At 42.1% G+C, this 16,755-nt stretch overlaps 1 protein-coding gene across 1 annotated transcript; it reads right to left on the bottom strand.

Moving 5' to 3' along the window:
- Positions 1-553: 553 nt before the first annotated feature.
- LOC149276466 (solute carrier family 23 member 1-like) lies at positions 554-12,940 on the bottom strand. The gene is made up of 12 exons (XM_089503646.1): positions 12,890-12,940; positions 7,698-7,862; positions 6,759-6,916; positions 5,828-5,987; positions 4,881-5,062; positions 4,385-4,505; positions 4,003-4,159; positions 3,417-3,670; positions 2,943-3,107; positions 2,515-2,623; positions 903-998; positions 554-783 (listed from the first exon to the last, which is right to left on the bottom strand). The coding sequence occupies exons 1-12, from the start codon at positions 12,938-12,940 to the stop codon at positions 554-556; spliced, it is 1,848 nt and encodes a 615-aa protein (XP_089359772.1).
- Between the last annotated feature and the right edge of the window lie 3,815 nt (positions 12,941-16,755).

Genomic DNA, 16,755 nt, shown 5'->3' with positions numbered 1-16,755 from the left:
TCTAAATGAACAGAAAAATATGAAAACCGGCATTTTTTGGTACAAAAGGAAAACTAAGCAACTCTTTTGGATACAGTTTATTCCAAAACAGGCGATTGAGGGCAAACCTTCGCTTATGAAACATCTCTAGTAATTGTTGAGGAATAAACAGTTTAATGTGAGAAAGATATACATGGAAAGACCAGCCATCCTCTTCACGCTCCGACAGCCACGTTTCTCTGGGATATCGCGGGTCGGGTCTTAGAACCCGAGCGTCGAAAGAATTCCAATTTAGAATCCACAGTTCATCGAACCTTGTTGCCAACGGAAGGATTTTTTTTTTTAAATTGTTGCTTTCGGTTTTTAATATTTTTTTTTTTTTTTTTTAAACCAAATCTGGAATAACTTCACTTGAAGGACGGCGGAAAATACATTATTTTCAGTGTTTTGGATCCAGATGCCAAGGTTTCGAGTCAGCCGCCAGACTTTACGGAGCTGTCCAAGGACACAATCCCAAGAGCGGTATTCACGCGGTCCTTTTGTGCCACGGGGTATAGATATAAGTCATACATGTTCAGTGGTGGGTCTCTGCGTATTTTTCTAAGTGCCCGTTTTCTTGGGCAACGGCAAAGTTTTGCTTCGCGGGTTTCGGGCAGAACGGGATGTATCTGAGCCAGGGGGGCGAGCAAATCTTGGTGCCGATTCCAAAAGGAAGGTCGTAAACATCGCTGACGTCCGGGCATTCGTCTGACTCTTCACCGTTGACTTTATTCCATGCGTTTATTCCACGTTCTTCTTTGGTACCTGCCAAGCAAGAAAGTCAGGACAGAGATGATGATAAGGATTCCATCAAAGGGAAATAAAAATTCAGAAAAATAGAAAAAACATTTTAATTAAATAATAATAAAAATATTTATTTTTACCCGGTATGGTGTTATCCAGAAAAAAACCAAAGAATCCACCAACGAACATGCCGGTGGTTAAAAGCACCAAAATCACTTGGTCCAGCTGAACAATTCCTGTGGAGCGGAAACATTCGGTTAGAAAAAAGTGCCCTTGAAGAGGTAAGACTTTAACTAAAGAATCCTGCTTTTAGGATATAGTGTTTGAACTTTTCATAATTGATTTTACCATTTTTTTTTAAATAAATTATTTTTATTTATATTTCCAAATAAACATTTATGAAACGCAAATATCTGCGATAAATACCGTATTTGCTCAATTATAAGACGACCCTGATTATAAGACGACCCCCCAAATCTTAATATTAATTTAGGAAAAAAAGAAAAAGCCTGAATATAAGACGACCCTATAGGAAAAAAGTTTTACCAGTAAATGTTAATTCATTTAAACACTTTTTTTAATAAAAGCTATGCTTGAGAAAAATATTTTGGTTTTATTTCCTTCTATTTTCCAACCTGCCCCCCAGTTATGCACATCTGCCCCAGAAGTGCCTTATATCCCCTATATGCCACTGTGCCCCATGATATGCCTTTTAACCCTCTAAATGCCACAGTGCCCCATAATATGCCTTTTAACCCTATATGCCACTGTGCCCCATGATATGCCTTTTAACCCTATATGCCACTCTGGCACTTAGAGGGTTAAAAGGCATATTATGGGGAAGAGTGGCATATAGGGAGGTTTAAGGCATTTCAGGAGGCAGAGTGGCATTAAAGGGGTTAAAAGGCATTTCACAGAGCACTCTGCCTCCAGAAATGCCTTACACCCCCCATTTAACACTCCCCCTCCCTCCTCCAAACTTACTGGTGCTTCTGAGTTGGGGGGGGGGCGCATAACACAGGAGGGTCCAGGTCCCCTGCATCTGAGCCCCAGGTGCTTAGTCCGGGCAGCATGTAGAGCTCCACGCGAATCGCGTAGAGCTCTACACGCTGCCCGGACTAAGCACCGGGGACTCAGAAGCACCGGTAAGTTGGAGGGGGAATAACACAGGAGGATGCAGGTCCCCTGCATCCTCCTGTGTTATGCCCCCCCCCCTCCAACTTACCGGTGCTTCTGAGTCCCCAGTGCTTAGTCCGGGCAGCGTGTAGAGCTCTACGCGATTGTATCGTGTAGAGCTCTACGCGACTATATCGCGTAGAGCTCTACACGCAGCCCGGACTAAGCACCGGGGACTCAGATGCACCGGTAAGTTGGGTCGGGGGTTAACACAGGAGGATCCAGGTCCCCTGCATCTGGGTCCCCAGTGCTTAGTCCGGGAAGCGTGTAGAGCTCTACACGCAGCCCGGACTAAGCACCGGGGACTCAGAAGCACCGGTAAGTTGGGGGGGGGTTAACACAGGAGGATCCAGGTCCTCTGCATCGCTGCGGGGAATCTGGATCTTAGTCTCATAATCAGACCTATTAGAGGTCTGATTATAAAACGACCCTGATTATAAGACGAGGGGTATTTTTCAGAGCATTTGCTCTGGAAAAAACCTCGTCTTATAATCGAGCAAATACGGTAGATACAGATTATCACTTTAAAAAAAAAATGTAGATAAAAATAAAATGGGAAAAAAAAAAAAAAATTACCTGTTTGCAACAGTTCTGTATTTTTATTAACCCAGTTGGGAATTGTAAGCCCGGCAAAAATAGAAAACCCAACTATAAATATGTTTCTTGAGGAATTCATATCTGCAAACTGTGAAAACAAAATTAAAAATATTTTAAAAAAAAACTTATTTCATGTATTAAAAGGGAGCAATGGGTATTTTTTGCATTAAATTTATGATGGTTCTTGCCCTTTTACTCTAGCAGTAAAAATTAATTGTGTGTTTTTAATTCCTGCATCGTCAATGCCAAAATGAACAAAAAAAAATAGAAAAAAATTGGCAATATCTGGAAAAAAAAAGTTTGAAAATGCATTTTATTGAAATTGAAACTAGCAGTTTATGTTATATCTGAGCTGAAGATCTTCATAAGAAAACAAACTCATTTTGGAAATGGAGACTTCTGTTTACCTGCAGATTAGAGATTCCTACAGCAGCGATTACCCCAAACATCACCAGGAACATCCCTCCAATCACTGGAGTGGGAATAGTGGCAAATACCGCACCAATTTTACTGAAAACCCCCATCAGCAGCATCAGAATTCCTCCCGAAACGATAACTGCTCGACTTCCAACCTAAAACATACAATGATACGTTGTATATGCATGCGTTACCATATTGTGGAGGAGGGGAATCACAAACAAGTAAGTTGTGAATTGTAGTTATCTCTTCGCTGCGGCAATGAACGAGGCCGGCGGTTTTCGGCAGTCACTAAGCGTTCCTACAGCTTAATTTTGTACTGTCCTGGGTTTTAAGGCAAAATACTGAATTTCGGATTATAAAATGGGCCTGGTTATCAGATATGGAAATCGTTGCAGGAAAAACACGAATTCTCTGGGTTTTTAGGGTTATTTGGGGAAAAACAGGCAATTTTATGCACTTACGCGGGTGATTCCCAACGCACCAACGTTCTCACTGTAGGAGGTGGTTCCGTTTCCAGTGCCCCAAGCTCCGGCCAGAAGACACCCGATCCCTTCTATACCTATGCCTCTATTAATGGCGTGTTTCGGAGGAGGGGGTGCCCCGGACAGACGCGCACACGCGTGGTAATCCCCGACGGACTCGATCATGGATGAAATCACGCCGGCTAAGATCCCAAATACTCCAGCTAAGCTGATAGTTGGCAGCCCCCACTGTCCTAAAATACAAGATTAGAATTCATAAGGTTATTGTAAATTAATCAAAACCAACAATATTAGCGAATACGAGATGGGCTTTAAAGATGGATTCTAAAGGATCCAGTACTTCCCAGATGCGACTACTCAAAATTTTGAATGGGGGAAGACTCCGAAGAATTCCAAAGGACCCTGTCCTGAGGCATCAGTCAACCAAGTGTGATGACTTCTACAAGTTCACAAAAGGTGGATTACACGGCAGGACACGACGCAAGAAACATTTTGGTAGAAAATTGAGACTTAATTGGTCTTTAAAGCGAATAAGGGTCTGCCAAACCAAGGCGATAACCGGTACCTGGGTAAGGGAAGCGGAACCACGGAGCTTGGGATAGGACATCTCCCTTAACATCCGTACGAGCAAAGTATCCATAGCTGTCAGGCTTGGAAGGAAGGGCGTTGGTGATCGTCAAGATTAAGCAAATGAGCCAAGAGATGGAAATTCCAAGCAGCACCTGTTGGAGACACAAACATGGAGACCCGTCACTCCATGAATATTCCAATCAGACCCAAAAGTAGTAGTAAGAACGTCCATCTCTGCAGACCCTCCAGGACCGGCACCTCCAGCATCCCGGTTAGGATACAAGAAGGTGGTTCTTGGCTCAAAGTGCTGACCGCCATGATGTCTTAAAACGAATCAGAACATGTGATAATGGTTATTGCAAGATAAAGCTACTCACTGGAAAGATCTGAAAGAGGTAGACCTTGGAGATATGGCATTTCTTAGCTCTGGAGTAAGACGGGACCGGCAAAGGCACGTTTCTCAGATACTGAGAAAATAAAACTATGAAAAACGTTGTCCTAGAAGAAGAAGAAGAAAACAAGAATGACGCTCATGAAAAAGAGAATCTGTCTCGAAAAAATATATTTCATTAGGAACATCGTAAACTATTATAGCGTGATGTTCAGAGAAACATGGAGGTCACGCGCTGAAAGGCACTGAACTGAAACCTTAATAGATTCTTGATTCAGTAATGATTGATGTAAATTGTAATTTGTAGAGGTTTATGACAAAGTCTTTAGCCAGAAAGACACCGTGAGGACCATCTGTGGAAGTTGGCTGACACTTATTATTGGTTCCTACTCATCTCCGACTCAAGAGCCTTCCCCCAATATGAGCCATGAGGTCCACGTTGGCCAACCTGGTAACCATGATTCCCAAGTATGGGTTCTTACATGGCTGAGATGCCCCAGTGCGTTCCGGCGTCTCTCCCCGCAGACTCAAAGAGAGGCAGTCCGATGAGGGTGATGGTGGGAGCGATGGTCAGAGGGCCGATGAACCTCATGAGGAACCCAATGAGTCCCGAAAATCCCACGAATATTTGAAAACAGGAAGCGACCATGACGGCTCCCTGAACCTGAAAATTAAAGAGCAACATTACAAAGATGGCTTCAGGCGACAAAATATGCTAATGAAGTCCATTCCTTCGTAGACTTTTATTAGTCAGGAGTATCTGGTTTGGTGATCAAGACTGAGCCATTCTATTTTTTTTCCACCAGATGTTGTGATAAGGAGTCATGTTTTTTGTCTAGTAGGTTAGGTTATAATCTCCCATATTTACTAAAAGTAAGACAGCAACTCAAATCTTATTATTCCAGGAAGAGAAAAAACATAAACCCGATCAAGAACAACAACTATATATAAGATGCATAAAAACATGTTTTTCTTGTGCGGGTTATTTATTTACCTTAAACCACTTTATAGCCCCAATAATTTATTTTATGACTGGAGCAATGTTTAAATTTTTAATCTGGAACGTCTAGCGGCATTTTTTAGACTATACAAAGAAAACATATAGGATTTAAACTCAGATATCCGCGGCGTTTGTCTGCAATCCACAAATTATCCAAAAAGTTTTTAGCTGCCGCACCCCGGTGAGCGTCATGGGGCTAATTCTCACCTTGTTACCCCCAAAATCCCCTCTCCAGGTCAATTTAGCCCTATAGTGTGTAAAATAGGTGTAAAAAATAGTAAATAAATAGAAAAAAATGGTAAAGAAAATAGGAAAAGTGTAAAATAGGTGTGTAAAATGTACTTTACTGAGAAAGTGGTGGATAAGTAGAACAGCCTCCCAGTACTGGTAAAGGCCAATACAGCGAGGGCGCCAAGGATGACATTTTACCTCCCTTATCCTCGACTGCCAAAGCTCTACAAACTCCGGCGACGTGGCATTCACCATGGTGGCGTTTTGCGTCCATTCCGGGCATCTCCACTTCGGTAAAGACAGCATGGCCAGAGTCGGGGTCAAGAAAGTAAACGTTCCTCCCTGCAGGATCGGGAGCCTAGAAAACACCAAAGAGACTTCAGAATAATGGCGTCCGGAAACAGCCGAGGACAATGGCCAAGAAGTAACAATGTATCCTAAAGTCCCCCCCCACCCCCCCGCCATTACAATGGCTGCCAATCCAATCAAGAACCATCAGCAACTAAACAATAGTGGAGAGAAAACTTAATGGGGAGGAATAAATATATATTATATATATTGTTTATGTACGATTTGCATGACAGATCAGCTTTACCGGTTTAATTTTCATACAGCTTCCTTATACAATAACAGCGCGAAGTTAATATGTGACGCATTTTACTCCTTGGTGTAGGAAGTAAAAACAAACCCAGAATACATTAAGCTACATTGTGGCAAAACTCTCCAAACGTCATTCCTGATGATCCTTCCTGCAGTCCCGAGGTTTCATATTTTTACGCATAGAGAAACCCGAGACTCATTTTAATGATCTGTTCTCATTAATTAGAATCGAATCTTTACTCCTCCATCTGTAGCATCTGCCTCGGGCGAAGTGTCACGTTCCGTACGTTATCAGGACCTCAGAGTTCTTTTCTTCTGATGGGACCCAACTGAACAGGAGACCTCTGAGGTCAACTAACAAAAGTCAAGAATCTAAATTGCTATAGGTGGAAATATCTAACTTAACCCAAAGAAGGACCACCCCCAGCTTGTCTTACAAAAAAGGGTAGAGATGACCCCCGTAGTTAAAGATGCTGTTCCACTTGAGGTTCTCTAGAATGTGGGGTAGAACCCGTAAGGAAGCGTTTACCTGACTCCAAAGAGAACCTGGAGAAGGGTGCAGATTCCGGACACGAAGAAGATGGTGCTTATCAGGTGGGATTGCGTTAGAGGATCGTGAGTCAGACAGAGATCTTTGGACAGGATTAAAGGGATGGCGACGAGCCCACCCAGGGCGGTCAGATAATGCTAAAGGAAGAAAGCGCGTGGATTAAAGAAACGCAACGGCTCGCTAATCCCCCTAATCCCGCAAATAAAAATAAAAAAAACCAACATTCTAAAAAGGTGGAAATCAGCCTATGAATCACTATAATGAAACTTCTTTACTGATAGGGGGGTAGATAAGTGGAACAGCCTCCGCGAGGAAGGTCAATGAAAACATAATGGCGGATAGAGGAAATTCTGACTATTTAAGTAACAAACGCTTGTCCAAAGTACAGATTCCACGATGTTATCTGCACAACGTGATGAAATACGTTGATTAAAAAAGTTACAGTAAAGAACATGGTCTCATTTTTATAGACTTTATAGTCTTTCGACACCATAAGTGAATGTTTCCGGCGAAGACCTTATGAAGAGTGTAGTCTTCGCTGCCATATTTGTTTTGGGCCACGTTGGCCTAACCTGTCCACCCACTTCCTGCCTAAAACAGTGTCAGTCATGTGATTTTTTTGGGTGACTTTGCCGGCTCAAACACCACACCGAGCTGATGCTTTATTGCAATGCTAATGAAGTCCGTTCCTCCATAGACTAGTCAGAGAGTCCAGCTGGGAGATTAAAACTGAGCATTTCTATTGTTTACAAAGGGCAGTGCTCTGACCATGCAACTAGGAAGCAGAACAGCAGAAGGCAAAACCGTTATTCTTGTATTATTCTACACCCTGAATATGAATATTCATCCTTAACTAATATTATTAATCTCTGATTAATAGTCAGGATTTACAATAAACCTTCAAGGCGGATTTTTTACCTGAATTCCCAAAAGTATGCAGAGGTACCAGGGAGGTACGTCGGTTACGGTATAAGCCAGTTTGTTGCGATCGTTGTCGGTGTTACTTTCTTTGATGGATTGTATCTCTCCTGTGTGTTTGGTGTCGTACACAGACATGATATGATAATGGTTGGCATCTTCTTCCTAAGAACAAGAAGGTCATTGATTAGGGACAAATCAGGTAGAGCAGTGAAATGCGTTGGCTTGGCTCATGCTGGCCATTGATTGGCTCACTAACCTCTCTCTCTATATATATATATATGAAGCATCACTCTATTATATATTATTTAGACAACAATCTGTGTAGATGCAGCTGAGTAACGGGGAGACAAAGGACCGTTGACTGTCTCCATCGTTGTTGGGATGTCAGGGATGTTGGGATGGAGCCTCCATCAGAACAAAGCTTTCATCTCCTGTTAACCCAACGGGTCTGCACATACGTGCGACGAGTCAGAGCACCACGATTTGGCATCAAAACCCACTACCCTGTGTGCCTAGAAAGGGCAAACTGGCAGGGGACATGAGACGAGACCTTTACTTTGTAACTAGACCATAATACGAGTTCCCTGCGAGGGTGTGCAAATATACGGTATAATGTTATAAGTTATAACATTAGAAAGAAACACATACATATATTGTAGAAAATGGGGGAAAATACATATAGACAACAATCTCTAAAGAGGTTAGAATTAAAAAATCCAGAGTATAAAAGAAAACAACTAAATTTATGTAACAGAATAAGGTATTCAGAACAAGTTGAATAGATTTTGTTTACACTGTTTAATTTATAAAGCCATTCCCTGCTGTTTCTATACACATTATCGGGGCTTTTAGGGCTGTAGAACCCTGCGATCCCCTCATACCCAGCAAACATTCTGACCTCCTAGAAAACAGGGGCATCAGGGGAGCACAGAAGGGTTTGAAGTCCAAAGAGGGACTGGCCAAGCTAAACAGGGACACTTGACAAGTAGGGTTACAAATTCATTGTGTGACAGACACTTGTATGCGATTAATGAAGTCAAAATTGTTTATCAGATAAAAGGAAGGGGTCTCTGGTTACATTGTAACTGGGAAGTAAAGCCCCCCCCCCCCGTGAGTTTTTTTCCCCAGTAGAATAATAATAACTGGGGAAATGCTGAAAACCGGAATATAAATAACACGGGAAGTCAATAATTCTTCAAACTGTAGTTTGTATGATTAACGGCCCAAAACAGTTAGTTGGGCGTTTTAAAGATTTATAGCTAAAGTTTATTTACAGTCATCTGCTGCTCCATCTCAGGCCTCGACCGGCCATCTGGCACACCGGGCAAATGGCAGCCACAGTCTACGCGAGCAGGAAAACCCAGCTACCTTTACGTCATCAGGCAGCCGCTGGCCTTAAAGTGACAGAGTCGCCCCGTTATTTCCAGTCCGTAACGCTACCTCGGTAGAGGGACAATAAAAATTCACAATAACAACATTATAACCCATTTACACCGGGTTCCGCACAAAGCCTGTACCTGGGAGCTCTCAGGTTTGGCCCCGAGTCTCGGTGTGTTTGCCCCAATCTCAGGTTAAAGGGGCAGATTCTCAGGGTCACACAGTCTGAAGCCGACGCCTTCTTATTCTACCCCCGCTGTGATCATATATAAGACTCCTAATTGGTGCTTTTGCTCCCTGTATGTTATGGTTGATATCCCTGCTCGAATGCAGGTGACTCCACTAAGCATATCTTTAAACAATGACAAGTCAAGGTTTCCATGAGGGCCGGTATTAGAGCCGTTTGGGTAACATTTGGCGAGTCGCTACATAGAATCTTCACAATGGGCTATTAAAGAGTTAATATTTCTAGCTCATTTAGACAGTTCCCTGGTATTACATACATGTTATATTATTCATTAATATAGCACCATCATATTCCATAGTGCTGTACAATGGACAAAAAGACGTAAAACACAACTATTCGACTTACAGAAACGACAGGTGAGGAGAGCCTTGCCCAACAAGCTTACAATCTATTGAATATTTATGACTTTAAAATCATCGCTGCCCGGTTAGGGTTCCCAAAGCAGCATCCCCCCCCCCCCCATCTTAGAAATCCACTTTCACGTGTTGCTGATCCCCACCTATAACGTGTCTTCCCACTTTATGGGGGGGCTGTATAATCTCCGTGAAATAATCAGCATCCTTTTGTGCGTTTATACATCCCACATACTGCAGGGGGCAGCACTGTCCATGGTGGTCCGCAACATGTTGAAATCAGGGGGAAATAATTGCTGATATGACAACCCTAGCTGCCGCGCATGATGCATTTTTGTATGATATTTGTGCCCTGGTGTTATGGGCCATTTTAGCAAACAACTTGCCGGCATCGCCAGCAGTCAAGACAAATCTACAAATTATAAGCCAGCCGTGCACCTGCACACTCTCCTCTACAACTCCCAATTTAGAAATACAACACAATATATATATATATATATATATATATTTTTTTTTTAAAGGGAAATGGGAGAAGATTACGTCACATAATTACATTTTTTTTTTAAATTTAAATATATAAAAAATCTGATAAAAGTTGCAATTTTTTTTAAAAATTTCATTAAATAAAAGGTTTTTAAGTTGAAAAATAATTCAAAGAAATCTGATGGAGAATTCCGTGGAGGTACCTAAATACTTGCTGAGATTTTGTGTTATTTTTATTAGTTTATTTTACTAGTTCAAGGAAAACTCACTTGAAAAGTTGGGTTATCCCGTCCTCCGGCGTCCTTGGTCGTCGCTGCACGTTTCTCTCGAGGGGTGGAAGGCATCAAAAAAAATATTTGGTGTGACCCGCGGAGGAAAGATGTTTCAGGGAATGTATTCACAGCGCAGCTCGAGCGAACAAGTACTTTAGATACAAATCCCAACGCCGTCCCTTTAATCGCGAGCCCCTACCTCCTACAGTGCGTTACCCAACCCGGGCAAGTCAATTAGTAACAGGAACAAAGCTCGAATTGTATTTTGTTTCGGATTATCCTTATGGAAGTGAACCTTGGGATGTTTTTTTTTTTTTGTTTGTTTGCTTGGGTGAGTTCCGCCTGTCTTTGTCGCTTTTTTTTTTCCGAGTGTCTCGGCACGTATGTTCCCGAGAATGTGTTCGAAGTTCTGGAACCTCATCAAACATCTGAAGGATTTAAGTCCAGATTATGAAACCTAATAGATCAAATGGCTCACGGAGGAGACTTTAGTTATAGGAGCTTCACCAAAACTTTTATACGTGCCCTATCGCTGGGTATTTGTGTAACTGAGTGGGGCATTTAGAAGAATAATAGGGTTTATTTACCCCGTTTAGTTTATAAAGCCGTTTCCTGCTGTTTCTATACACATTATCGGGGCTTTTAGGGCTGTAGAACCCTGCGATCCCCTCATACCCAGCAAACATTCTGACCTCCTAGAAAAGAGGGGCATCAGAGGAGGAAAGAGGGGCATCAGGGATTTTGGGGCACAAAAAAGAACTGCCTCTCTTAAACCGGGACACATAGGAAATATGAATCCATAGACTCCTAGAAGACACAGCCATCTAATGCCTGCTTTATAGAGTTCTCTGGCCACCATAGGGTTAATCCCCAGGAACTGTTAGGGATGGTAATTCATCGTTTTGGTTCATTTCACTCGTTTACTCACAGCCATGCTGGTTTCGTTGAGCCAGCTTTGTTTTTTTTTTCTCGGAATATTTTATATAAACGCGTGACAAGTTTTCTAACGGAACAAAATCTCTGTGTTTTACACACAAAAAAAAAAGGAAATCAAAATAATTCAGGTCCAAAAGAAGTCGCTTAATCGAATTAATTCAAAAAGCTGATTCACTGAGGCTGAATGACATCGCCCATATCCGTTGTTCGTTGGGTCGTAAGAAACGCTGGCTGTGGGTAGTGGGAGTGGATGAAGTAGCGTCAGTGATAATCTATCGCTGCCATTCAAAAGTTTGGGGTCAGTTAGAATAGTCCTTGTTTTTGAAAGAAAAGCAAATTTTGCCCATTAAAATAACATGAAATGGATCAGAAATCCAGCGCAGACGTGGTTAATGCTGGAAATGACTATTGTAGCCGGAAACGGCTGATTTTTTTATGGAATCTATTCATAGGAGTAGCCAAGCCGAGTGAATGAAAAAAAAAACTCCCCTTTTTGGGCTCTGTCCTAGATCCAGAGCAAATCCAGATTCAGACCCCCTCACCGGCCCACCTAAAGGCCCCCCCTATATGACTCCTATAGATCGCTTTGGTGTTGATACGTCAAGGATCATCGCAAAGCCTTAGAAAGACCCCATTGTGCCTGAAAACTGCCAGCTACGGAATAATTGGCAAACTTCCTATGTTTTTAACACATCAATCCGGTATGACTGAGCAGCGACGTCCCGGCACAATCACTTACGGCCCTCCGCTGGACTGTACTTCCTGAAAACATTCCATCCTCTGGAGAAAACCGATGTGAATTGATGTCTATATCCTCAACCGAACACTTAATTCTGTTTATTATTTCTATTTTCTTTCCCTTTTGCCCCAATAAAATGGTTTACTGATTGGGTGGTAGTTACATGGAGCAGCTTCCGAGCAGAAGCGGTAGAGCCTAATACAGCAAGGGAATATAAACATGAACGGGATAGGCATTTTAATTGTTTTGGCTCCGGTGAAAAGAGCTGGAAAGCCATGAAACTGGCGATTTGCCCGATGTCCGCAGCGGTTAATAATATACGTTTGTATTATATACACCCAGATGATATTAATGTTTATTCGGATGTCGCAATCAGCTTTCTATAAACTGCGCCTCATGTTATATTGACTTTATTTTCCGGAATTTAACACTTCATTTTCTAGAGAGGAATACACTCCTGTTGTACAGCGCTACGGATTATGATGGCGCTATATATAAAACAATAAAAAATAATAATAGCTAAAAAGTCACTCGAGTCTTATATTCCAAAGTAGAATAATAATTAAGAAGCTTAATTCCCTAAGAAAAAAAAAACTATAAAATATTGGCCAAGTTCCTTTTTTTCCCCCTACAAATCAGGAAATTATTATCATGACAATTAGCAAAAATTTAAAATAATTGTTAATAAAATCAACTCCTTTTCTGCGATTTACAATAGAAACCAAATCCATAAATTTAAATTTTTTTTTTTCATTATTATTTTTTTTTTTTTGAGGACTTACCTTAAAAATGCCGTTTTCCGACCCGTTACAAAGTTTTCCTTTCTCGGCCATCCTTCCGGCAGCTGACCGGCTCGCTTTGAGCATCCGATGCCGACTGAGCCTCTTTACGCCACATTAGTGACTTTTTAAACGGAGCCTCCCCTTGGTCGCTGTTAAGGGGGTCGATACCCATGTGAGGAACATTATTCCGTTCCCGGATTAATTTCCTGACAGCAGAACCAATCGCCTTCCATCCGCCAGGGCGCTGCTCTAATGCAGAAATTTGAGATACATTGCATTTTATGTTTTTTCCCCTCGTTATGGATATTTTTAAATATTATGAAATATTTCAGCACTTTAGACCACCCAAAGGATAACATGGAGGACGTTGGTCTAGCGGGGTCTCCAGCTGCCCCCTGACCTTCTATCCCACCGAGGGGTCCTTCCCTGGTCTTCTTTGTGCGAAGGGCCAAGATATGGCCTCGTATCCCACCTCAACCCATGGGGTTGGGGGGTCAACCACCCTATAAAGACCTCCAGCGCATTAACGAGGCCAATGACCAGTAAATGTCAGCTTCCGCCCGTGTGCGTTACCGCCCTAATTATACCCTGGATACTAAACATGTTTATTTTAATAACATGGGCAAGTCGCCAGCAGGCCCAGCTCCAGCGGGAAGCCCAAACGAATACGTCGGTCGCTCATTACAAACCCCTAACATTTTAGATGGCCAGAGAAGAGCACTTTTGTTTTAGGGGGTGTGGTTACAGGCGGTGCTGTGGGTGGGGCTTTACAAAGACTTTTTTTAGTTGACTTTGTGCCCTACTGCAGGGTATTTGGTAACTGAGGGGGGCATTTAGAAGAAGAATATTGGGTTTTATTTCCCCCGTTTAATTTATAAAGCCGTTTCCTGCTGTTTCTATACACATTATCGGGGCTTTTAGGGCTGTAGAACCCTGCAATTTCAGTGGGCGGTCCCCTTGATTTTAGTGGGAGGTCCCCCTGATTTTAGTGGGCGGTCCCTCTGATGTTGCAGGAAAACTGGTGCGGTTGGAGGGGGAGTGAAAGGCACCCCAACGCCGGAGTCTCTCGTTGAAGACCCAGAGAAGCAGCTCTTCACGTGAAGTCCCAGCTGGTTCCCAGGTGTGATCACCGGGTTCTACGGCCCTGGGGCAGAGGGAGAGGCGCGGGGCAGGGCGGCAGGCATTTCCCTAATCCCTTTACTGCTGTTGTATTCGCCATTGTTGTCAGCGTGATGAGATCATTGTCTGCGTAATCTACTGCCATTGTGTCATGTGTTAATTGTGTTAATCCGTTCCAAATTTCTTGTTGTTTGCCAACACACCTTGCAATGTGGTTCATGAACCATGCCCAACTTCAATAAAGTGTATGTTATTTTGCAGTCTGGTTCTTTAGAAGACTTTGCGCTCTGTTATCTGAGCCCCAATCTACTAGACAAACACCCCGACTCCTTATCATACAGCCTGTGGGGAACGATAGAATACCTCGGTCTTAATCACCAAACCGGACTCTATGACTAATGAACTTCTGACTTCTCTTTCAGTTAACCTTTAAGAGTTAGCTTATTTTTTTTTTGGTTGTTTTTTTTTTTTTTAAACTGTTCCACTGTATTGGAAATCTTAGCGCCAGTTCTACAGCGCGGGTAAAATAACGTGAGTTTTATGGACTTAAATCTAATCAGAAGACCACTTCCTCCCCAAAATTCAATTATTCTTAAAGCGATAGCCTCACAATAGCTCTTTGTGTCTCTGAGGGCGAGGGGTTCGGATCCGCTGCTTTACGGTTATTGGTTATCTCTTTTCGTAGAACATGCATTATGTGCCAAAGCAATGCATTTTTGGGTAAGAATGTTCAGTATTTGAAAGGACAGAAAAGTCATTGAAAAAATATCTATAAGCGTAGATTTATTTTTTTATTAGTAATAATAATAATTATATAACCACTCACCTCTCATTAATAGTTACTGTAATTGTATATAAATGCATTTTTGGGATTTTTTCTTTAATATAGACAATAACGAATTTTCACCTTAATTTCCAAGCAGCTGCAATTTAGCTTTTTTTTTGCATTTTTATATGCATTACATATCAGATGGCTAGCTACCTGAGTACCCACCTTTATATCTAGTTTAGTCTCTTCAGTAAGTACGCTTAGTGGCACATTTTATATAAGTTTAATAACCCTGGGTTAGTGAATACGGAGTATACCAACAGGAAATGTGCCTCTTGTAACGATGACGCTTTTCGCTCACGGGTCGATTTGGCAAATTGGGACGGAGGCCAACGCATCGCAAACGCCTTAATATCTATAGAAGTGCAAAGTAACCACCGTGTCAGCCCCCCCCCCCCGAAACAATGTAACATCGCACAGGACACATAATGAGGATGACCAGAAGCATATGGAAGGGTCTATCGAAGCATTAGGGCTGTAAAGGGTTAAAATCTCAATTCTTGTTTCAGTAAAGAAAAATGTAAGCACATTCTATTCATTCTGGATATTTCTTGTTAGAATCAGTATTTTTTTTTTCTTCTAGAGGTTTTTAAGATTTAAATAAATATTACGATAGATATTCTTAAATAGAGTATTTAGGTCCCACTGTACAGCGCTACGGAATATGATGTCGCTATATTAAGCAATAAATAATAATAATAATGGGTTCTGAATGAACATGCTGTAGATATTATTTTCATGTAGGGTCCAGAATGTAGAATTCTTCCTAAATTCTTTTTTGTGTTTCTTGTGTGTTATTAATAAATAAATAAATAAACACAAACAAACATTTTGGGATCCGGAATGGCTGGCCAACAGGGGGTTAAATTGCAATCGGTTTAATCATGTTACGGTTGTTTAGGGGAAAGATTTGAAGGACGCCATGTAGCATGTGACTCGTGTTCTTGTGAAAGGGGAGCCCAATTCACAGCACACCAGAGCCACGTGGCTTTCATTGATAGGGATGCACTCCATCTGAAAGTCGCCCGTAATACGCGACCTCAAGCAGAAAATCATCTCCCTCCAGAATTAGGGTTAGAAGGGGCCGCACCCCCAATACAAAATTGGAGGATTTGTGATTTTTTTTCACCCCCCCCAGGGTGCCCTTAACCCTAGAGAGGTGGTAATGATAATAATAATATATGTGAATAAACTCAGAAGGGAATCCATTACTCAGTTATAAATCCCACATGGGGTCGCAGTTTACATGTATGAGCTTGGCGACACGTTTGTGGGTCCAGGGAAAAAAAAAAAGTAGCTGATGAGGTCATCAGGTTAACCCATTAAGGTTGGCTATAACACCGCTATCGGAACTCTTGGGACCCAGGATCTTGAAATCTCTACCTGTAACCTGTAGGGAATTTGGCTCCATCAGTGCTTGATTTACTTCTAGCCGCTTACCAGCAACCTCCTATCCCCAATCGTCCTTCTAAGGTGCAGGGGAATTCACTTTTTGTTTTACGAATCGCAGGTTCCATTTAAAGATATCACGAGAATCACGAGACGGACAGTGAAGATGGCGTCGCACGCACTGGCTCCGGGATAATGTAGACGTATAACTTCATTAATTTGTTCTACTTATACCTAATAAATCAACATTTGGTGTTACGAGCTGAAGAGGTGCAGCATTCCCCGTGGAAGAGGACACAATATTGAAGGAATGTAAGGTCAAGGAGGTAAAGGGTAGAGAGAAATCTCAATGTTTTTGTGCTTGGTGGTGACCTCATATGATGCCCCATCTATGTAGAGCGTAAGCTTCGAGGAACAGAGATTTATCACCCTTTATTCTTGTAGCAATAGGTTGGCTTGTATTTATCACCAGACAGTGAAGCTCGGGGCTGGTGTACGAGGTCGCTGGTATTCGCTGCTCAGCCTGAAA

This window comes from Sceloporus occidentalis, unplaced genomic scaffold (genome assembly GCF_023333645.1).
Source record: "Sceloporus occidentalis isolate IW3139 unplaced genomic scaffold, rSceOcc1.0.p SCAF_238, whole genome shotgun sequence".
Lineage (NCBI taxonomy): Eukaryota > Metazoa > Chordata > Lepidosauria > Squamata > Phrynosomatidae > Sceloporus > Sceloporus occidentalis.
This window is presented reverse-complemented; position numbering and strand designations above follow the sequence as displayed.

Coding starts and splice junctions, on each gene's coding strand:
- LOC149276466 (XM_089503646.1), bottom strand. CDS start 12,940: ATGGCCGAGAAAGGAAAACTTTGTAACGGGTCGGAAAACGGCATTTTT. Junction 4,506..4,880: donor CACTGGGGCATCTCAGCCAT/GTAAGAACCCAT, acceptor TTCTTCTTCTAG/GACAACGTTTTTCATAGTTT. Junction 2,624..2,942: donor TAGGAATCTCTAATCTGCAG/GTAAACAGAAGT, acceptor TTGTTTTCACAG/TTTGCAGATATGAATTCCTC.